This window comes from Loxodonta africana, chromosome 1 (assembly GCF_030014295.1).
Source record: "Loxodonta africana isolate mLoxAfr1 chromosome 1, mLoxAfr1.hap2, whole genome shotgun sequence".
NCBI lineage: Eukaryota > Metazoa > Chordata > Mammalia > Proboscidea > Elephantidae > Loxodonta > Loxodonta africana.
The window spans coordinates 189045882-189063513 of NC_087342.1; the positions used below are offsets into that span (position 1 = coordinate 189045882).

General features: G+C 34.8%; 1 protein-coding gene across 5 annotated transcripts in view; it reads right to left on the bottom strand.

The window, feature by feature from the left end:
* LOC100656542 (triadin) overlaps positions 1–17632 on the bottom strand; it is a 179528-nt gene that overhangs the window by 1036 nt on the left and 160860 nt on the right. For 2 of the 5 annotated variants that reach the window (XM_064290419.1, XM_064290415.1), the window contains exons 6-9: positions 15502–15579; positions 11746–11805; positions 6973–7161; positions 2026–2422 (exon numbers count right to left, since the gene is read on the bottom strand). In XM_064290419.1, the coding sequence (XP_064146489.1) occupies positions 2064–2422; positions 6973–7161; positions 11746–11805; positions 15502–15579 (686 nt within the window). In that variant the 3' untranslated portion in view covers positions 2026–2063. Of the gene's footprint in view, positions 1–177; positions 238–2025; positions 2423–3808; positions 3882–6433; positions 7162–11745; positions 11806–15501; positions 15580–17632 lie in introns of those variants that run through there. The other 3 variants (XM_064290421.1, XM_064290422.1, XM_010595172.3) reach the window with 3 other exon arrangements.

The window sequence follows — 17632 nt, forward strand, 5'->3', positions numbered from 1 at the left end:
TTAAAACGCTAATACCATTATTAGTTTTGCTTTTTTTTTTTTTATCAATTTATCCTAAATCTACACATGCATTACGCTACATTCCTAAAATGAAATGTAGTTTAGTACATGAAAAGCTGACAACCTTAGAAACAAAGACTTTTAAAACAGACAAGCACACAAATTGTTTTTGAATACCTGGTTTCAAATTCCCATGGACAAACATGTCAATCATATATCGACAGAATGCATACTGATCTGACAGAGTAGAACGAAAAGAAAGAAAGAAAAGAGCAATGAGACAATGTCATCAACAACTTTCTCTAATCTAGGGGGAAACGGTTTAAGGAAACGAAGCAAAAGAGCACAATTCTATTTTGGTTTCTACAATCTTTTCTGTGAAGGAATTATTTGCACTCATATGAACAAGCAGGAAAAAAAATGACATAAATTTAAGGCTACATTTCTTCCATACAAAAAGAAGAATCTTAAAAAACTGAAATAGACTAGTTCAGGGTAATATTATATGGTTATATTTAAGAAGCAAAAACTTTCTCAAGTTTGTTGCCAAAGTCACCATATTAAAGCAATTATTTTCCTTGTCCTTTCTTATACTTCCAACAATGAAACAGAAGTTCTACAAGAGGAGATTATTTCCAACATGGAATGTCTTACCAATATTCACTCTTAGCCTTTCTGCTAATTGTCTAAATGGAACTGGAGAATATTTTCTAGAAAAGGCTAGCCAGAGGGCTAACTGCCTTGCACCTTGCAGCCTGTCAGGAGACTTTTGCCTGGAAATTAGAATAGTAAATCAGATTCACAGCACCCAATGATAATATAGCTTATCTGACTGATTGATTCATCTTTAAAAGGAGATCCTTTTGTGATCTTGACTAGTGTATTGTTGTTGTTAGGTGCCGTGGGGTCAGTTCTGACTCAGCGACCCTCATAATCCTTGCTATGCTTAAGCCTATTGCAGCCACTAGTCTATGGTCTAATGGGAAAAAGAAGTCAAAAATAGGGTATGAGCATTTGGGGGAGATTAGTCAAAAATGATTTCAGGAGTTTGTTTCATTTTTCTCTAAATTAAAGACATTTCACTGGATTTTAAATTCTCAAAAAACTTTAAATTCTACTGAAGTCAATTCAACCCAAATCTCAGTTGATGAATCATTCTATAAGTTTTACTGTATCTTATATACATATATTTTCATTGTTGTTATTGAGAATATACACAGCAGAACATACACCAACAATTTCTGCTAGTACAGTTCAGTGACATTGATTACATTCTTCAAATCCTGCAACCTTTCTCACCTTCCTTTTCTGAATTTTTCCTCCCCCATTAACATAAACTCACTGTCCCCTAAGTATCCTGTCTAATCTTTAGAGTTGCCGTTGTCAATTTAATTCCGTATAGCTACATCTTAAAAGAGTGTGATGTTCAATGCAGACATTCTGTACTAGTTAAGCTATTGTTTTGTTTTAAGAAAATTTCAGGGAATATTTTTGATTTAAGTTTATACATGGGTACTAGTTTCATAAGTTCACCCAGTCTCTGCAGCTCCAGAAATAATAGAGTCCGTGAAAATTTGGAATTCTGCCTTTTTCCCCTTTTGATCAGGATTCTTCTACAGAATCTTTGATCAAAATATTCAGTAATTAACCATATATATATTTTTAAAGCATGTCATTGTTTTGTGTCATCAAATTAATTCCTACTCACAGCAACCCTGTATAACAGAGTAGAACTGTTCACGTATCGTTTCCTAGGATTTAATCTGTATAGAAGCAGACTGCCTCATGGAGTGGCTGGCAGGTTTGAACCACTAATCTATTGGTTGGCAGCCTAGCACTTAAGCATTGCCCCATCAGTGCTCCTTTCTTTAAAGCTTGCATATTATGAAATGAATTTTTTTCAAGATGATTTATATTTGATAAAAATATTCCTAAAATAGGCATCTTATTAACTCAACAAATCCAAAGACAACTTTAAGATCAAGAGTTTATTGAATTTATACAGCATATTTGTATTTGCTCCAAATCACCTATATCAAACATATGAAATAAGAACACTTAAGTTACTGTATAAATATACATTCAAGGATTTTTGTAAACCTCATTCTTTTTAGAGTACAGACAACAATTCTGTAGTAATCCATTTTACTACAAGCTATGCAAGGTCTTTGAAAAAAATAAATGCAGTTATTGCAGTAGACTAAAAAAAAATTCCTTTTCATTAATAATATATGAATAATATGAGTAGACCAAAACTCACACTGTTGCAAAATTTTTAATGTATTTTGATTATTCAAATTGAAACACATTTTCTCACAGGTGAGGTGGGAAGTAAGACGGGGGATAGTTCTCAGATTAGTACATGAACCTATTTGCCACATGGCGCTCTGGCCATAATAACCAGGGTTTCTGATGCCTGGACCTGTGGTATAGGAGAGAAATAAGACGAAAAGTAGAGGGTATTTTCATTTTCCTGATCAAATTTTTTAGAATGAACAATTTGGCTCTAGGACAAAGCAAAATGAAAATGTATACTTCCCTTAAATAGAGAATTTGAAGTTGGGCAAGTGTGGACTTCTGAAATTGGCAGTCTTGCCTTTTTGTTTTAGTTATATAAGTGATTGTAATCTTCTTAGCTTTGTCCTTCCTAAAATTCAGAAGTAGTTTTCAAAGAGCAACTTAAATAACAAAAAGGTGGGGCATTTGTCAGAATGCAGATTTCTGGGGTCCCTCACCCAAAAAAAATTGTGATTTCACAGATCTGGGCCCTAAGGATATGCATTTTTAACAAATGGCCCCAGGTGAGTCGAATTAGATCACATCTGCAGAATCTACAATCTCCAGATTTTTTTTTTTTTTTTCCACCATGGTTTCTGGTAGTGGCACTGTAGGCTCCAGCAACAATGGAGGGCTCTCTCTCTCTCTTTTTTTTTTTTTTTTAATTTATATCAGTAGTTTAGAAGGCAGAGACTATTGTAATATGAAGGGTCTGGCCAACTCTCCTCAAAAATATTATTCTCTGTGATAATATGAGTTGGGATGTTTATATACTTGGCATGTTGAATGTATATTGAATTATCTAAAATCTTCATGTTTCAGAGTCTCTTCTTTGACTAAATGCTGAAAATGTAATAACTATGTTAAGAATAAAAGTATTTAGCCTTCCAGTTGAATCCTGTAGCCATGCTTAAAATTATTATCCCAATATTTTCTGGATCCAAAAATCATTCAATTAATCAATGTACCAGTAGTTCAGTGAGCTCCCAATTTAAAAAGGAAATCCCTATGAATTCAAGGGACATTTCATTGTTTTTTAACCTAGAAAATTATTTGAATTACAACACTTGGCAGGTTTCTGTTGTATTTAAATGACGATGTGATTTTTCATTCTAATGGCACCGATTATCAAAAGCAACATAAGAAGAGTATCTTTAAAACACTTTAAATAAAAAATTTTCATATATTTTAAGATGCTCATTTCTACCTGTCCTCAGTGCTGACCTTAGTTAGCAATTTATAAAAATCCTAGGGAGGTTTATCTAAGGATAAAGCCAAAACAAAGCTTTCCTGAATTTGGAGGCTTCATTTATTAGAAATGTGTCTTTTAAAAAAAAAGGACTCAACATAAATAGAAAACTTTTCTTAAATCAAACTTGAATGATTCTAACTTTCATGGTTATGAGATAGTAATTTACATAAAGTGATTTCATATTTGGTCATCACATCTTAACAATGTTTTTTCCCCAAATGAACATTCTTCTTGAAATAACAACCACTGTCCATTTCCTCCCTTCTTGGTCCTCAGGGAGCAGTGATGGATGTCATTCAGCTGCCACCTTGCCAGTGTTCCCTATGGAGCGGCAACGGGAAGAAAATCCACCCTGGGTGCATAATGTCAACAGAAAGGGGAAAAAACAAAAAAAGAAAAGAAAAACTTTCTAATGACTATGGGGCACATGTGGTCCGATGCTCTAGGATTCGAATTAGATATACCTTCTCTACCTGCCACAGCTGCTGAAATAGTTGTAAAGAATGATAATAATTTGAAAAAGAGAGAAATAAAGAAAAAGAAAGGAAAGAATGAAAACAGTGTGCAGCAGTCAGGAGATTTGTTTTTACTTCCTCACAGATTTGCCACAGATTATTAGAAAACGAAGGAGCAATGCCTGATCATGGCAACGCTTCTTCCCCTTCTTCTTACATAAAACAGAAGTCCACAAAAACTAGATTATGTGATATATAAGCGTGTGTATAAGTTTATGGTAGGCATGTACATATATGCATTTTATTCTTGATATTTTCACTAGAAATATATTGTTGATGTATATAATTTTAAGAGTAGGCAGGTATGTATATATTTGCATGGGTACTACATAGTTAAATAACTGCCAGTAAGTGTGTATATACTCCATGTAAAAATCCGTGTAGTTATCTGCAAAAAAAGACCTGTGGGTCTATTACTTGAAAATAATTATTTAAAAAATAGTATCCCTTTATCTTGTTCAGTCAAAACCACAAAGTGACTTAGTTACTTATAAAAGAATGCTGTTAAATATTTGTTTAATTATTTTAGAAAATTAACATATTTATTTGTTTGACCAGTTATCAGAGCTCGAGTTTTGATTATTTACCTAATGATGTACTTATTTAATTGATGGTAGTTATTCTCAATAAAGGAACCCTGGTGGCACAATGGTTAAGCAATTAGCTGCTAACAGAAAGGTCAGTGGTTCAAACCCATCAGAGGCTCTGCAGGAGAAAGACTTGGTGATCTGCTCCCATAAAGATTACACCCTAGGAAACCCTACGGAGCATTTCTACTGTGTCCTATAGGGTTCCTGTGAGTCAGAATCTACTCAAAGGCACACAACAGTACCAACAACAGCAACATTCTCAATAAAGGAGCCCTGGTGGCACAACAGTTAAGTGTTTGTCTGCTAACTAAAACGTTGGCGGTTGTAACCCACCCAGCAGCTCCAGGGAACAGGGCGATCTGCTTCCTTAAAGATTACATTCAAGAAAACCCCATGGGACCATTCTATACTGTCATATTAGGTCACTGAGTCAGAATTGACTGGACAGTACCTAACAACAGGGACCGTTTCTTTAGCAATTGCATTTGTTTAGCAGATGAACTCACATTTGTGCTTTTGTTTCTTACATTGTTATATTGAAAGTACTCTTATTAGATAAACAGATCTTCATGTGAAAATTAAAACAGTAGATTGAAAATGAAAATAGTATTACAATGCTATCTTTAGTAATTTTCTGATTACTGATGGGAATCAGATACAGTATATGTGACCTGGAAAATAAATATTATTTGATAGTGTTCTGGAAATTTGTCTTCAACAAGAAAATATGACCAAAAAAGCCAAGATACTAAAAATGAATGTTCAAAAATATATTTATGTTCCTGGTTTCTAGATAGGCATTTTGATATTCCCATATATAAATGGCAAACATTTTTTTACATACTGCATTTATGGACCAAAAGTAAAAATATATTTGCTATGTTTCAATTAGTTTCATGTGATTATTTTTTTTTTTTTTAAAAGTGCAAACTAAAATGAGAATTATTTTAAGGTTTTGGTAATTATTTTTAAATAAATAAAACAGTGAAAAGATTGATTTTTCTATTGCTTTCTACCACATTACATATTCCATTAAAATTTTTATCTTCATTTATTACATCATTTTTGTACTCAGTATTTCCTAGGTGGCATAGTTATGAGACAAAAATTAATATTTTTATTTTTTTCAAGACAATATAATCATCCTGGGCATTGAAGAAAGGCTTTAAAGACTCCCTTTGGGCAATGAGTTTGGTTTGGTTTATAACCATATCAAGATCATCAGAAAGCAAAGGAACAATGCCTGATTATGAAAACTCTTCTTACCCTACTTCTGCCATAAAACAGATCGCTCCAGGGAACAGGGCGATCTGCTTCCTTAAAGACTACAGTCAAGAAAATCCCATGGGACCATTCTATACTGTCATATTAGGTCACTGAGTCAGAATTGACTGGACAGTACCTAACAACAACAGGGACCGTTTCTTTAACAATTGCATTTGCTAAAGAAATTGCTATTTCTCAAGACCCTAAGAAACAGTATTATAGAAATAGCCCCTACAGTGTAGATCCCCACATTCTAAATGAGATTCTCAGGATTGTGTAGCAACCTGGAATCAGGACTGGATTTGGAGAAGGAAATAATCAACAAGGGTCGAGATGTGCTACAATAAGGCCCTTAGCTGCTCTCTTGAAACAGTCCATAGAGAATTTCAAGTTTATATCCCATCTCCATTTAAATGCTAGATTTCTGTGAAATTGGGACATACTTTTGACATTTGTCTTATTGAAGAGTGGTACAATGTATCAGATACTGAGATTTCTAAAGTTTGTCAAGGGAAGTTGTCAAAGGACCTTAAGAGTCCTTTTCCCTATAACATTTTGTCTATTAAATGAGCTTAAACAGTCTAGGTATTTTCTCAATGATGTGTTCTTGCAGAGGCAATAGGAATGTATGGATAGTTGCTGTGATATTTATGCCATGTGACCTGAACACACAGTACTTAAAAAGCTCTTTGAAATTGTCATTTTACCTGGACTGCTGTTCTCCAAAAGAGTAGAACACACACAATTTTTATTGCGCCTCTTCAAAGAAATCTCATATCTCAAAAATTCTACAATTATCCCAACCCTTAAATAATTCCAGATGCTAAGTCAAGCCCTCTTTTAAAAATACTTCAAAATGCATTTTTAGGTATGTGAACACATATTAGTATTTCTACTAATAAATTTTAATACTCAATTTATTATATTTCCATCTGGGTATATTTACTTATATAAGTTTGTTACCCCTTTTGAAGTCTGGCTTTGGTCTTTGCCAGCTTTTTATTTCACTGTGTCTGTGTCTTGCCCAATATCCTCTTAGAACCTCTGGCAGCCTCCTCCTCTGAGTGTTTACCTTTCTGTTCATGTTTTGACACCACCGCAGTCTCTTTGTCGACCTTGTCTTTGTCTTTGGGTTTAGGTGGTGTTTTTTGCACTTCTTTTACTTTTGCAGCTGTTTGCTTCACTTTCTCCTGTTTTCCGCCTTTCACTTCCTTTTTAGTCTTTTCTTCAGTCTTTTCCTTAGTTTTAGCTTTCTTCTCTTCTGTACAGAGGTAAAGAAAAGTTGGATTATTTTTGTTTATTTAACAACATAGCATTTAATCTTTCTTTGGTCTTTAAGAACAATTCCAGAAAGAGGAAACAACAGAAAAAATAGTGTCCTTGATGTAAGTACTTATGGACTACTATCCGAATTTTATAGGGTTTATGAAGTGCTATGTCAGACTCCCCAAAAAAATATAGCTCACTTGCAAGCTGGGGCTCTGTCTTAATTTGCACATGAAAACACTTTGTTTTAGATAGTCAGAAACTTAGCATGTTGGCTAGGAGAAGTTTGTAATCTGCAGAGGATGTTGATACACATATGTTCGGTGAAAGGCAATGTTCATACCAGAAAGCCCAAAGTAGTCTCCTTTTAAAAGGATCTGAGAAATCTCAAGTTGTTCAAGAAACTGAATGCCAACAAACTATTTCTTAAGATAGTTATTAGGAATGCATATGTACAATTACCTGTACTGGTAATGACTAATAGGAATAAAACAATAAACCCATTAGAGGAAACAGAGACATTCAGTCTTTAATGACTTGGTTAAAAGAGAAGAGAAATTGAGATATTGGCTCCTGCTTAAGTCAGAGATAATAATTCTGATGGCTTTTAAAGCCCTTAGATATCCTACAAACAAAAAGAGGCTATGAATTAGAATATATAACCACTAAATGCCTTAGTAAGTCTACTGCAATGTTGGAATCTCCTATGTCATTTGCCAATGCCCTGTGTAGTTTTTTTTTTTTTTTTTTTTTGTCATCCATGTTAAAGTGTTTGATGAAAATAATATAATCAAGTTTCTTGACTTTGGTACACTGAACAATGACTTGAGACTAAGTCAAAACAATATTGTGAAGAGTACAGGGAGAAGAATGAGAATGATAATGCCTAGCACAGGTTAGCTCACAAAATCAAAATCTGTGGTACTGCATTTAGTTGACTAGACCAGTACCTCCCAAAACACTATTCCTCAGAAACATCCAGGGGAGATGTTATTACTGTGTTGAGGAGAGGAAGCTCTCCCAATGATCAAATAAGTCTGGGAACACTAAGCTAAATCAGTTTCTCTGCTATGAACTTTTTCAAACCTAAAATGTATTGAGGTTCTTGAGGAAAGGGGATATGCTATACACTGTTCTCCAAAGTTATTTGACCATAAAACTCTCATACAAAAATCATCATTTTCTCCATAGACTTCCAACGTCTTGGTGGCTTCTGTGACTGCAATCATTCAGGAGAGATTTTCTTCTACCTCCTCTAAACCATTTCTCAATCTCCTTTGCTTGTTTCTGCTCTTTCCTACAGCACACATCCCTTTCTCTGATCCAAACCATCAGCTTTCTATGGAAACCTTGGTGGTGTAGGGGTTAAGAGTTACGGCTGCTAACCTAAAGGTCAATAGTTTGAATCTACCAGGTGCTCTTTGAAAACACTATAGGGCAGGTCTGCTCTGTCCTCTGTCTTTCCAAAGGTTTTTTTCCTCTACTAGACTACTTAGTGTTTTTTGAATATCTTATGCATTTTCCACATGTCAAACCATAAAAGCCTTCATTCTCTATATTTTCCATGTTTCCATATGTATAAATTCCTTCATCTTCAATTCACATGCAACGAATGGCTATGCCACTGGAATTCATCATTTCTTCCTCTGAATTTCCATTTGCTTGAACCTTTATTAAAGCACGTATTTTATTCTGCCTTATATCTCGTATCCACAATGCCGACTGTCTGTTTATCCTGCTGTGGCAGTTTACAAGTTGCTACGATGCTGGAAACTTGTCACTGGTATTTCAAATAGCAGCAGGGTCACCCATGGTGGTCAGGTATCCAGATTAAGACAGACTAGGAAGAAAGGCCTGGCAGTCTATGTTAAAAGCTATGGGTTACAACAAACATTGGCCTGCATAGTCCTGGAAAAGGAGCCCCCTAGGTTGGAAAGCACTATACAATAGTTACAACTATGGAGTCAAACATACCAAAGATCGTGAATATGGTGCAGGACCGGGTAACCTTTTGTTCTGTTATACACATACATAGGTGAGCGCTGATGCAACAGCAACTAACAACATATTTTGTATTGCAGATAGATCTTCACATATATGTCTTTCCTACCACAGTAAGAGCAACTAGAGGATAAAACCCCAAAATCCACGCTTGTTGTCATCAAGTCAATTCTGACTCACAGCAACCCTACAGGGCAGAGTAGAACTGTCCCGTAGGGTTTCCAAGGCTATAGGTCTTTACTGAAGCAGACTGCCACATCTTTCTCCCACAGAGAGGCTGGTGGGTTCAAACCACCAAACTTTTGGTTAGCAGATGAGCACTTTAACCACTAAAAAAAAAAAAAAAAAAAAAACCACTACGCCACCAGAAATCCTCAATAGGAACTAAACTATTTATTTATGTATCATCACAGCATCTAGCACAGTACTTTCTTCAGGGAGAAGAAAAAAAAAAAAAACACAGAATAAATGTTTACTGAATTAGCAATTTTAATCAAGGCAAAGGCCAGTAAATAGTTCACTATATTCAGATCACATGCCAATAAAATAATATACAGAATAGACACGTAAATAAAGTGTTTAGAAAAAATACATGTGTAAAACTTGAAAAACCTTATATAGGAAATTTGCCAACTTTTTTTGCTTGTTTATGCATTTTTTTGTGAAATTGTCATATTTGGTTACCCTAAATGACACCTAACAAATCCTGTAGATAGCAATTGATTTAGTTTTCTCTTCATATTATGAAATTAAGTATGTGTGAAACTGAGATCTACTTTTAATATTATTGTAATTTATAAATAAGTAAAAATGGTTTTCTTGCAGATAGGACCACATATAACACAAACTCCTATAACATTAACTTTAAATACAAAAATAAGAAATTTTTCTCTATTTCAGACATTAGTCAGTGATCCTCATTTTTGAAACAGAAAACTTTGCCTCATATTAAACCAAAAATGAATAAGAACTCAACTACAATGGATAAAAACTCCACAATGATGCAAATATGAGGAAAAGACCACGAAACTAAAGCAATATCCAGATTCTATTTATTTTTATCAAACCGAGTGGATATTCTTCAATTTTCTGTCAAAATACATTTCCTGATTTTTTCTTTAAAGAAGCCAAATGACATTTGCACTTAGGATTACAATGAGGAATGAAAATGCAAAAAGTACTGCCATGTCACACTCAAATCACCCAGTTCTATTTGGCAAGACATTGGATGCATGATTTTTTCAAGTGGCAAACAAAATGGTGTCATCAAAAGAATGACATCAGGATTCTTGATCCAATTATGGGACTAGCATTAACCTTTAGGAAGTGTATCAGGATCAAAATATCCAAGGCCAAAATAGGAAACAGCTTACTCAAATATACTAACATTTTGGAATCAGGAAATAACATACTTTACCTTTCATTCACTATGGAACTACAAATGGCTTAAACTCTCTGTGACTTCATTTCCTTGTATTAAAAAAAATACTACTGTAGCTCCTCTTTCTCTAAAGAAACTGTGGTGATAAGTAAAATAATGTGAGTAAAAGTGCTGTGAAGCCTGCAAAGTAAGTACAGAGAAATTTCTAATACTACATGCAAATACTCTGCATTCCTGGGGCTCTTTGGAGTTAATACATAGTTTAGTGTATAACTGGAATTACTATCTTATAGTCATTTTACATACGAGGAATCTAAGAGTCAAAAAGCCATTTGCCGAAGATGATGCAACTCATGAATTAGGGGTAGATGCAATAGGACCAGAACTCCCTACTCATTTCTCCGTTATACTAGATCTCATAGTATTATTAATCTTAACTTACTGAAATGGTACTGCAGATGTATTTTAAGACTTATGGTGGTAGATATAAATAAACAAGGATCCAGTGAAAGCAATAAAAAGAAAATTTTTCAAAAATTATGAAAGCAGCAGTAACTTCTTATACATGAGCCAACACACAGGCATCTGCAGATTGTTTCTCAAAGCCCAGTTAGACAGTCCAGGTGAAACTTGGCTCACCCCGATCACTTCTCTTTCCATCATTCTCTTCTACCTGTTCCCTGTCTTTGTTATTTTTAATAAACCATAGATATAGGTAAGTTATAGATAAGTTTCAAGTTCTTCTCACATTTCAAATCTCTCTAATTTTCTCTTATGCTGCATCTGTCTGTTTAATGGCTCATGTGATTGTAATGAGCCCACTTGGATATCCAGGATAATCTCCCTATTTTAGGTCAACTGATTAGTAGCCTTAAATATCTCTACAAAATTCTTTTTGCCATGTAATGTAATATAAGCACAAGGGTGACACCAAAGGGTGAAGGTCATGAGGGCCAACATTCTTCATACATTATGTAATGAAGCTCTTCATTTTCCTCACCAACGTTGTGACACTCTGTTATTTCAAATGTTCAACTTCACTGATCTTTTAGATATTAAATTTCAAGTATAAATCCAATTAAAGTTTTATGTAAATAAATGCTAAATGTTTACAACCATCTGGCTACCTGTCACCTAAAATGTAATCTTTTGAAGTAGAAGGAATTTAATAATGGAAATGATTAAAGGAAAAGTTACCTTTTGCAACTGTCTTTGCTTCTGGTTTTTCTTTTTTCTCAATTTTTTCCTTGTGAGTTGCTTAAACAAAAAAAAATTTACATTAGTACCCAATGTTACTAGAATTTAAGACCAGTTTTTCTCTTTAGCTAATTTTTATAGCCATTAACATCATAGGTTATCTGGAAGGTGTATGACATTAATAACCCCAAATTAGGAATATAAAGCAATCAATGTAGTAATGACTATATGGAACATGATTTAAAAGATTTGACATTAAGACTTACATAGAATTTTGAAACCAAATCTATCTTCCTTCTTTTTTAGGTCATTATTTCAAATAGCTAAAGCTTTTAGGAAAGACAAACAGAGAAAGAGGAATTTTATAAGAATTTGTCCAAAAAATATTCCATTATGTCAGGAAGAAACACTCTCTTTAGGATTAATAAAAGGAAATATTTAAATCAGGACTGGGATTCAACTAACCGCAGTGTTTCTCAACAGAACCACATTTGCCACTTGGGGAGGGATAATTCCTCCACTGCAAAAAGCTGTCTTACACACTGAAAAAATGCACAGGCTTCCTGGGCCCTGTTTATTATATGATCGTAGACCTCTGCCTCAAATCATTTTGACAACCAAAACTTTTCAAATACTCCCTAAAGGAGTTGAGAATCACTAGTAGAGTACAAAGTAATAAAAAACAAATTACTGATTGAGTGTAGCTTCTTAATTGTACAGTATTTGACATGATGCTGGAAACATAACTTCTCATTTTTTTTTAATAATTTTTATTGTGCTTTGAAAGTTTACAAATCAAGTCATTCTCTCACAGGAAAACCCATATACACCTTGCTACACACTCCCAATTACTCTCCCCCTAATGAGACAGCCTGCTCTCTCCCTTCACTCTGTCTTTTCGTGTCCATTTTGCCAGCTTCTAACCCCCTCCACTCTTTCATCTCCCCTCCAGGCAGGAGATGCCAACATAGTCTCAAGTGTCCACCTGATCCAAGAAGCTCAGTCCTTACCAGCATCCCTGTCCAACCCATTGTCCAGTCCAATCCATGTCTGAAGAATTGGCTTTGGGAATGGCTCCTGTCCTGGGCCAACAGAAGGCCTGGGGGCCATGACCACCAGGGTCCCTCTAGTCTCAGTCAGACCATTAAGTCTGGTCTTATGAGAATTTGGGGTCTGCATCCCACTGCTCTCCTGCTCCCTCAGGGGTTATTTTTAATAAACTAATAAATCAATGTAAATTTATTTTATTTTTTAACTTCTATTTTATTTACATACACCAATAAAATCTTGTGTCTGTCAATAGTTTAGGTAATGGACTTCTGAGAAGTGCACCGGCATGTGCATCTTATTTTTATATTTCTAGTATATTAAACTGTATGGTTTGATAATTTCCCAAATCAATATATGTTTATTGAAGAATAACTATGGAAATTAAAGAGATTATAGAAAATTAAATCATAAAATGAGAGATTTACTTAAACAGTTGATTCAAGGAAAGAGCCAAATTGCCAGAGAAAAAAATCTGAGCCCCAAATATTTCCATTTTTCCATCTATATCATAATAAGAATAGTCATGGACATCAGCTTTACTTATATTGCAAAAGGGAAAAATATGCTTAAGATGTTTATTGAAAAATATTCTTTTTAAACATAGCCTGTGAATAGCTTCTCCAGAATCTTGGTAAGAGAATGCAAGCCTCATAGAAAGCTTAAAGCACATATTTGGTTGAAAATCAAATGATCCTGGCTGTTGTAGAGCTATTGGGGTCCCTGGTTGGCACAATTTACACTCAATTACTAACTGAAAGGTTGGCAGTTCGAACCTACCCAGTGGCACCACAAATTAAAGGCCCAGTGATCTGCTTCCATTAAGATTACAGCCCAAAAAAAAAAAAAACCCTACAGAGCAGCTCTACCCTGTAACACATGGAGTTACCACGAGTCACAATCAACTACATGGCAACAGGTTTTAGTAGGGCTATTGAGAGGGAAGGTGTCATCTTTTCCAGGGTTTCAGCATCTCCATGTTTCAGCCTTCCCCAAAGCCATCTCCACTATCTTGTTCTCCCATTTGGGATCATCAGTAAGAACTTGGACATTTATAGTAGAAGTACTATGCTAGGCTATCCAGGACACAATTTACACAAGGTTGTGGGGCTGTGGTACTGTAGATTACCTTATACAAAAACAAACAAACAAACAAACAAACAAATACATGGCTGCCGAATCGATTCCGACACGTGGTGTCCCCATGTGTTACAGAGTAAAACTGCTCCATAGGGTTTTCTTGGCTGTAACCTTTATGGAAGCAGATTATTTGGTCTTTCTTCTTCAGAGCTGCTGAATGGGTTTGAACTGCCAACCTTTATGTTAGCAGTACAGTGAAATCTCATACAAAAAATTCCTTTAATTGGCAGGCAGTAGATAAAAGCATACTTACAATACAGCATTTTATTTCTGCTTTTCAATTTGGGCAAATCACCTGCAACTTTTGCAATTTAAGGGCAACAAATTTTCTTTTTTTTTTTAACAAAAGTATTTAGTTTAACCACTGTGAAGTCTGCAAAAAAAATGTAAGTAATACCAGATTATTTTATTTAGGTAGAGTACACCAAATCTGATGTTAATAAATCTGTATAAACCCAGTAACAGATGGGAAATGAACACCTGTTTCTAGAGCAGAGAAAGAAGATGGCTGTACTTAAATGCACTGAAACTATGACCAACTAAACGTTAATAAAAAAACAACTTTTTAACTCAAATTCTCAAATGGAAATACACAGTAAAGAAGATTGAAGCCTATTTCAACACTTCTGATTCCCTAAATGTTATAAAACCTTCTCCCTAATTGGAATGGTTCACAAAACAAGAGAACTTAACAGGCTATGCATGCTCTGGACTCATAAATCAGCTGAAAAGTAGCCCAAAAAGTAGACACGATCCTCTCAAAAATACCCTCTTTCTCAATAACTCAACAACTGCCAGGATCATTTGATCTTTCTTCAAGTGGGCACCATACATTGAAATAGACTTTTCATAAAATAAAATAAAATGTAAAACACGAAACTAATTTAAAAACTACTTTAGGAAAATATTGACAACTACCAAATTAATCTTCAGATAAAATTCAAACCAGAAATAGTGAAATAAAATATCAAAAAATCTAGCCTCATAGACATTAAATAATCTCAAAAAACAATAGTCTAAGGAAATAATCATGACATAATTTCAATACAAAGAAGTATATGGTTGTTATGGATCAAATTGTGTCCCCTCAAACCATGAGTTGGAATCCTAAACCTTATGCCTATGGATGTAATCCCATTTGGGAATAAGGTTTTCTTTGTTATGTTAATAAGTCCATATCAGTGTGTTCTAATAATATGTAATCACTTCCGAGTTATAAGGAGCAGCAGACACATAGATAAGCATGCACAAAGGGAGGTGGGGGAATAGATGCCATGTGAAGATTGCCAAGGAACCTAGGAACTCTGAAGGCTATAGAAACTGAGACAAGGATCTTCCCCAGGAGCTGATAGTGTCTTCCCCTAAAGCCAGTGCTCTAAATTCAGACTTCTAACCTCCTGAACTGTGACAGGATACATTTCTGTTCTTTAAAGACACCCAGTGATAGTACTTCTGTTATAGCAACACTAAGAAACTAAGACAACGGTCATCTAAAATCTGCAAGTAAAGAAGGGGACGTGTAAGGGAAGGAATCAGTGAGTAAAAACATCCGTGAGATTAACTCCATACCTTTCTTTTCAGGTTTTTCTTTTTCTTTTCCCTTTTCTTTTTCTTTTCCTTTGGGCTTTTCTTTTTCTCTGTGTGTAACTGTAAAGAAATGGGTAATGCTTTTCATTTAAAGAAAGAGAATAAATGATCAGATGATTGCACGGCAGTCTTTGATGTCAAAAACTTATCTGCGGCTTTCTGAAATCTACCTTTAATTGCCAAGAGGCTTTACATTAAGCTTTACATAGAGGTTTTGACTTCAAAATCATTACAGGTCTATTTCTTTCTATTTCTCTTTTTACTTCAGATTTCATCAAAGACTAGTACCAAAATCAGGTCTGATTACAAAGATAAGACTACCTCTTAGCTTTTCCAAACCTTCAAACACTAGAGGAAAAAAAAAAAATGCCATATGCCAAAGAAATCTAGCTTCGATATTGGATGAACACCACAAATATAGAGAAAAATAGAGAGAGAGAAGCTTTTAAACCTGGACCAAAAACAAACTAAATAGAACATATTAACCCTCTTAAAGAAACATTGTACTCTAAAAGTTTGTGAAAACACACTAGGATGAGACAAGGATCATACCGAATCTATTCAAAGGTAATAAAATTTAGTTTGAGGAATTATCCGATTAATACAACAGGCTTCAAATTTAAGTCATAATCTTACCTCACACTTTCTTCACGATCCCAATTAATGGCTCCTCCAGTTGCCCAAGCCAGGAGCATGGGCCTTACTCAGATTTTTCTTTTTGGTGTTTTCTATTTATTCACCAAATGCTTTCAATTCTACCTTATTAACACTGCTCTTACCTACCTTTTTTCTCCAATATTACATCCCCTGCCTATCACTTATTGACGCAAAAGTATAGAAAGAGTACCTGCTATGGGCAATAACGCTGCTAGGGGTGTACCCTGTCGTCATGGTGTCAACAACCTAATGGATGATAGATATTAAACACGTATCTACAAAGGTAATTAACTGCAGTTGGTATAATTGCTTTAAAAAATATTCAGGGTAGCGTGCCAATGTGTAAAATGGAGCCTAATCTTGTCTGTGTATTGGCAAAGACCTCTCGCTGAAAGTGATATTTAAGCCTGTGAATGATGAGAGTAATTGCCCTACTAAGGGGATAAGAAAGGAAAAGGAGAAAGATACTATTTCAAAAAATTGGAGCAAGACGTCCATTTGGCATCCAGGAAATATTGATGTCCTCACCATTCATTTCTTACTAAGACTGTTAGAATAACATCTGACAAGACCCCTGAACCTTTAGATTTAGGTTTTTCTCCCTCAGATGAAACTTTCTAACTTGAAAATTTGATTATATCACTCACTTGTTCACAACTTTTACTGTCTTTTTTATTGCTTAGCATGATGTCTGTCACATTGCACTTGCTTTATAAAACATAAAAATATTCCATTGCTCTAGTAATCTGACATTTTCTTACAAACTCAATCTTACCTACCAGGCATTTCCCTTTGAATGTTACATTCCTATAACAACAAAATATTTGTAGCTCCACACACACACACCACGTGTCTTCCTTATGCCTCTGCATCTCTGCATGTTTAAGCCTCCCACCTAGAATTCCCACACCCACATTTCCTCCATTCCTTCACCCTGTCACTTCTGGTCCAAATGCCTTCTCCACTGTAAAGTTTTCCTTCATCTCCACGTGTTCTAAACACTGTACCGTGTACACAATTTTATTTTAGCACTTAAGTCATAATACTGCAATTGTTCATATGTCTGTCTCACAAGTAAATAAAATCTCTTTAGGGACTGCATCCTTTTATTTTATTTTTGTATCCCTAGCTCATTGCATAGTGCCTGTCATATACCAAGCTCTAAATAAATATTGTTGAATGAACAAAGTTCCAAAATATTATGAAAAGAGCTATGAAACAACAATAGCAATAAGCTGGTTGTCCACTCCACTAAAGGATTTTTCAGATTGATGTGTGCACTGGCATAAGTGGGAAAATTAATACAAAATCAAGGGAGCAAGGGGGCTGAACTCAGACTTGAATTAGCTATGAAACTAGGTCTTTCTGTGGAAATGGATTTTCTAGTGAAAGTCTATATATTGATGATATGATACAGATGTAATAGGCAGTGCTTGCTAACAATATTTGAATTTTT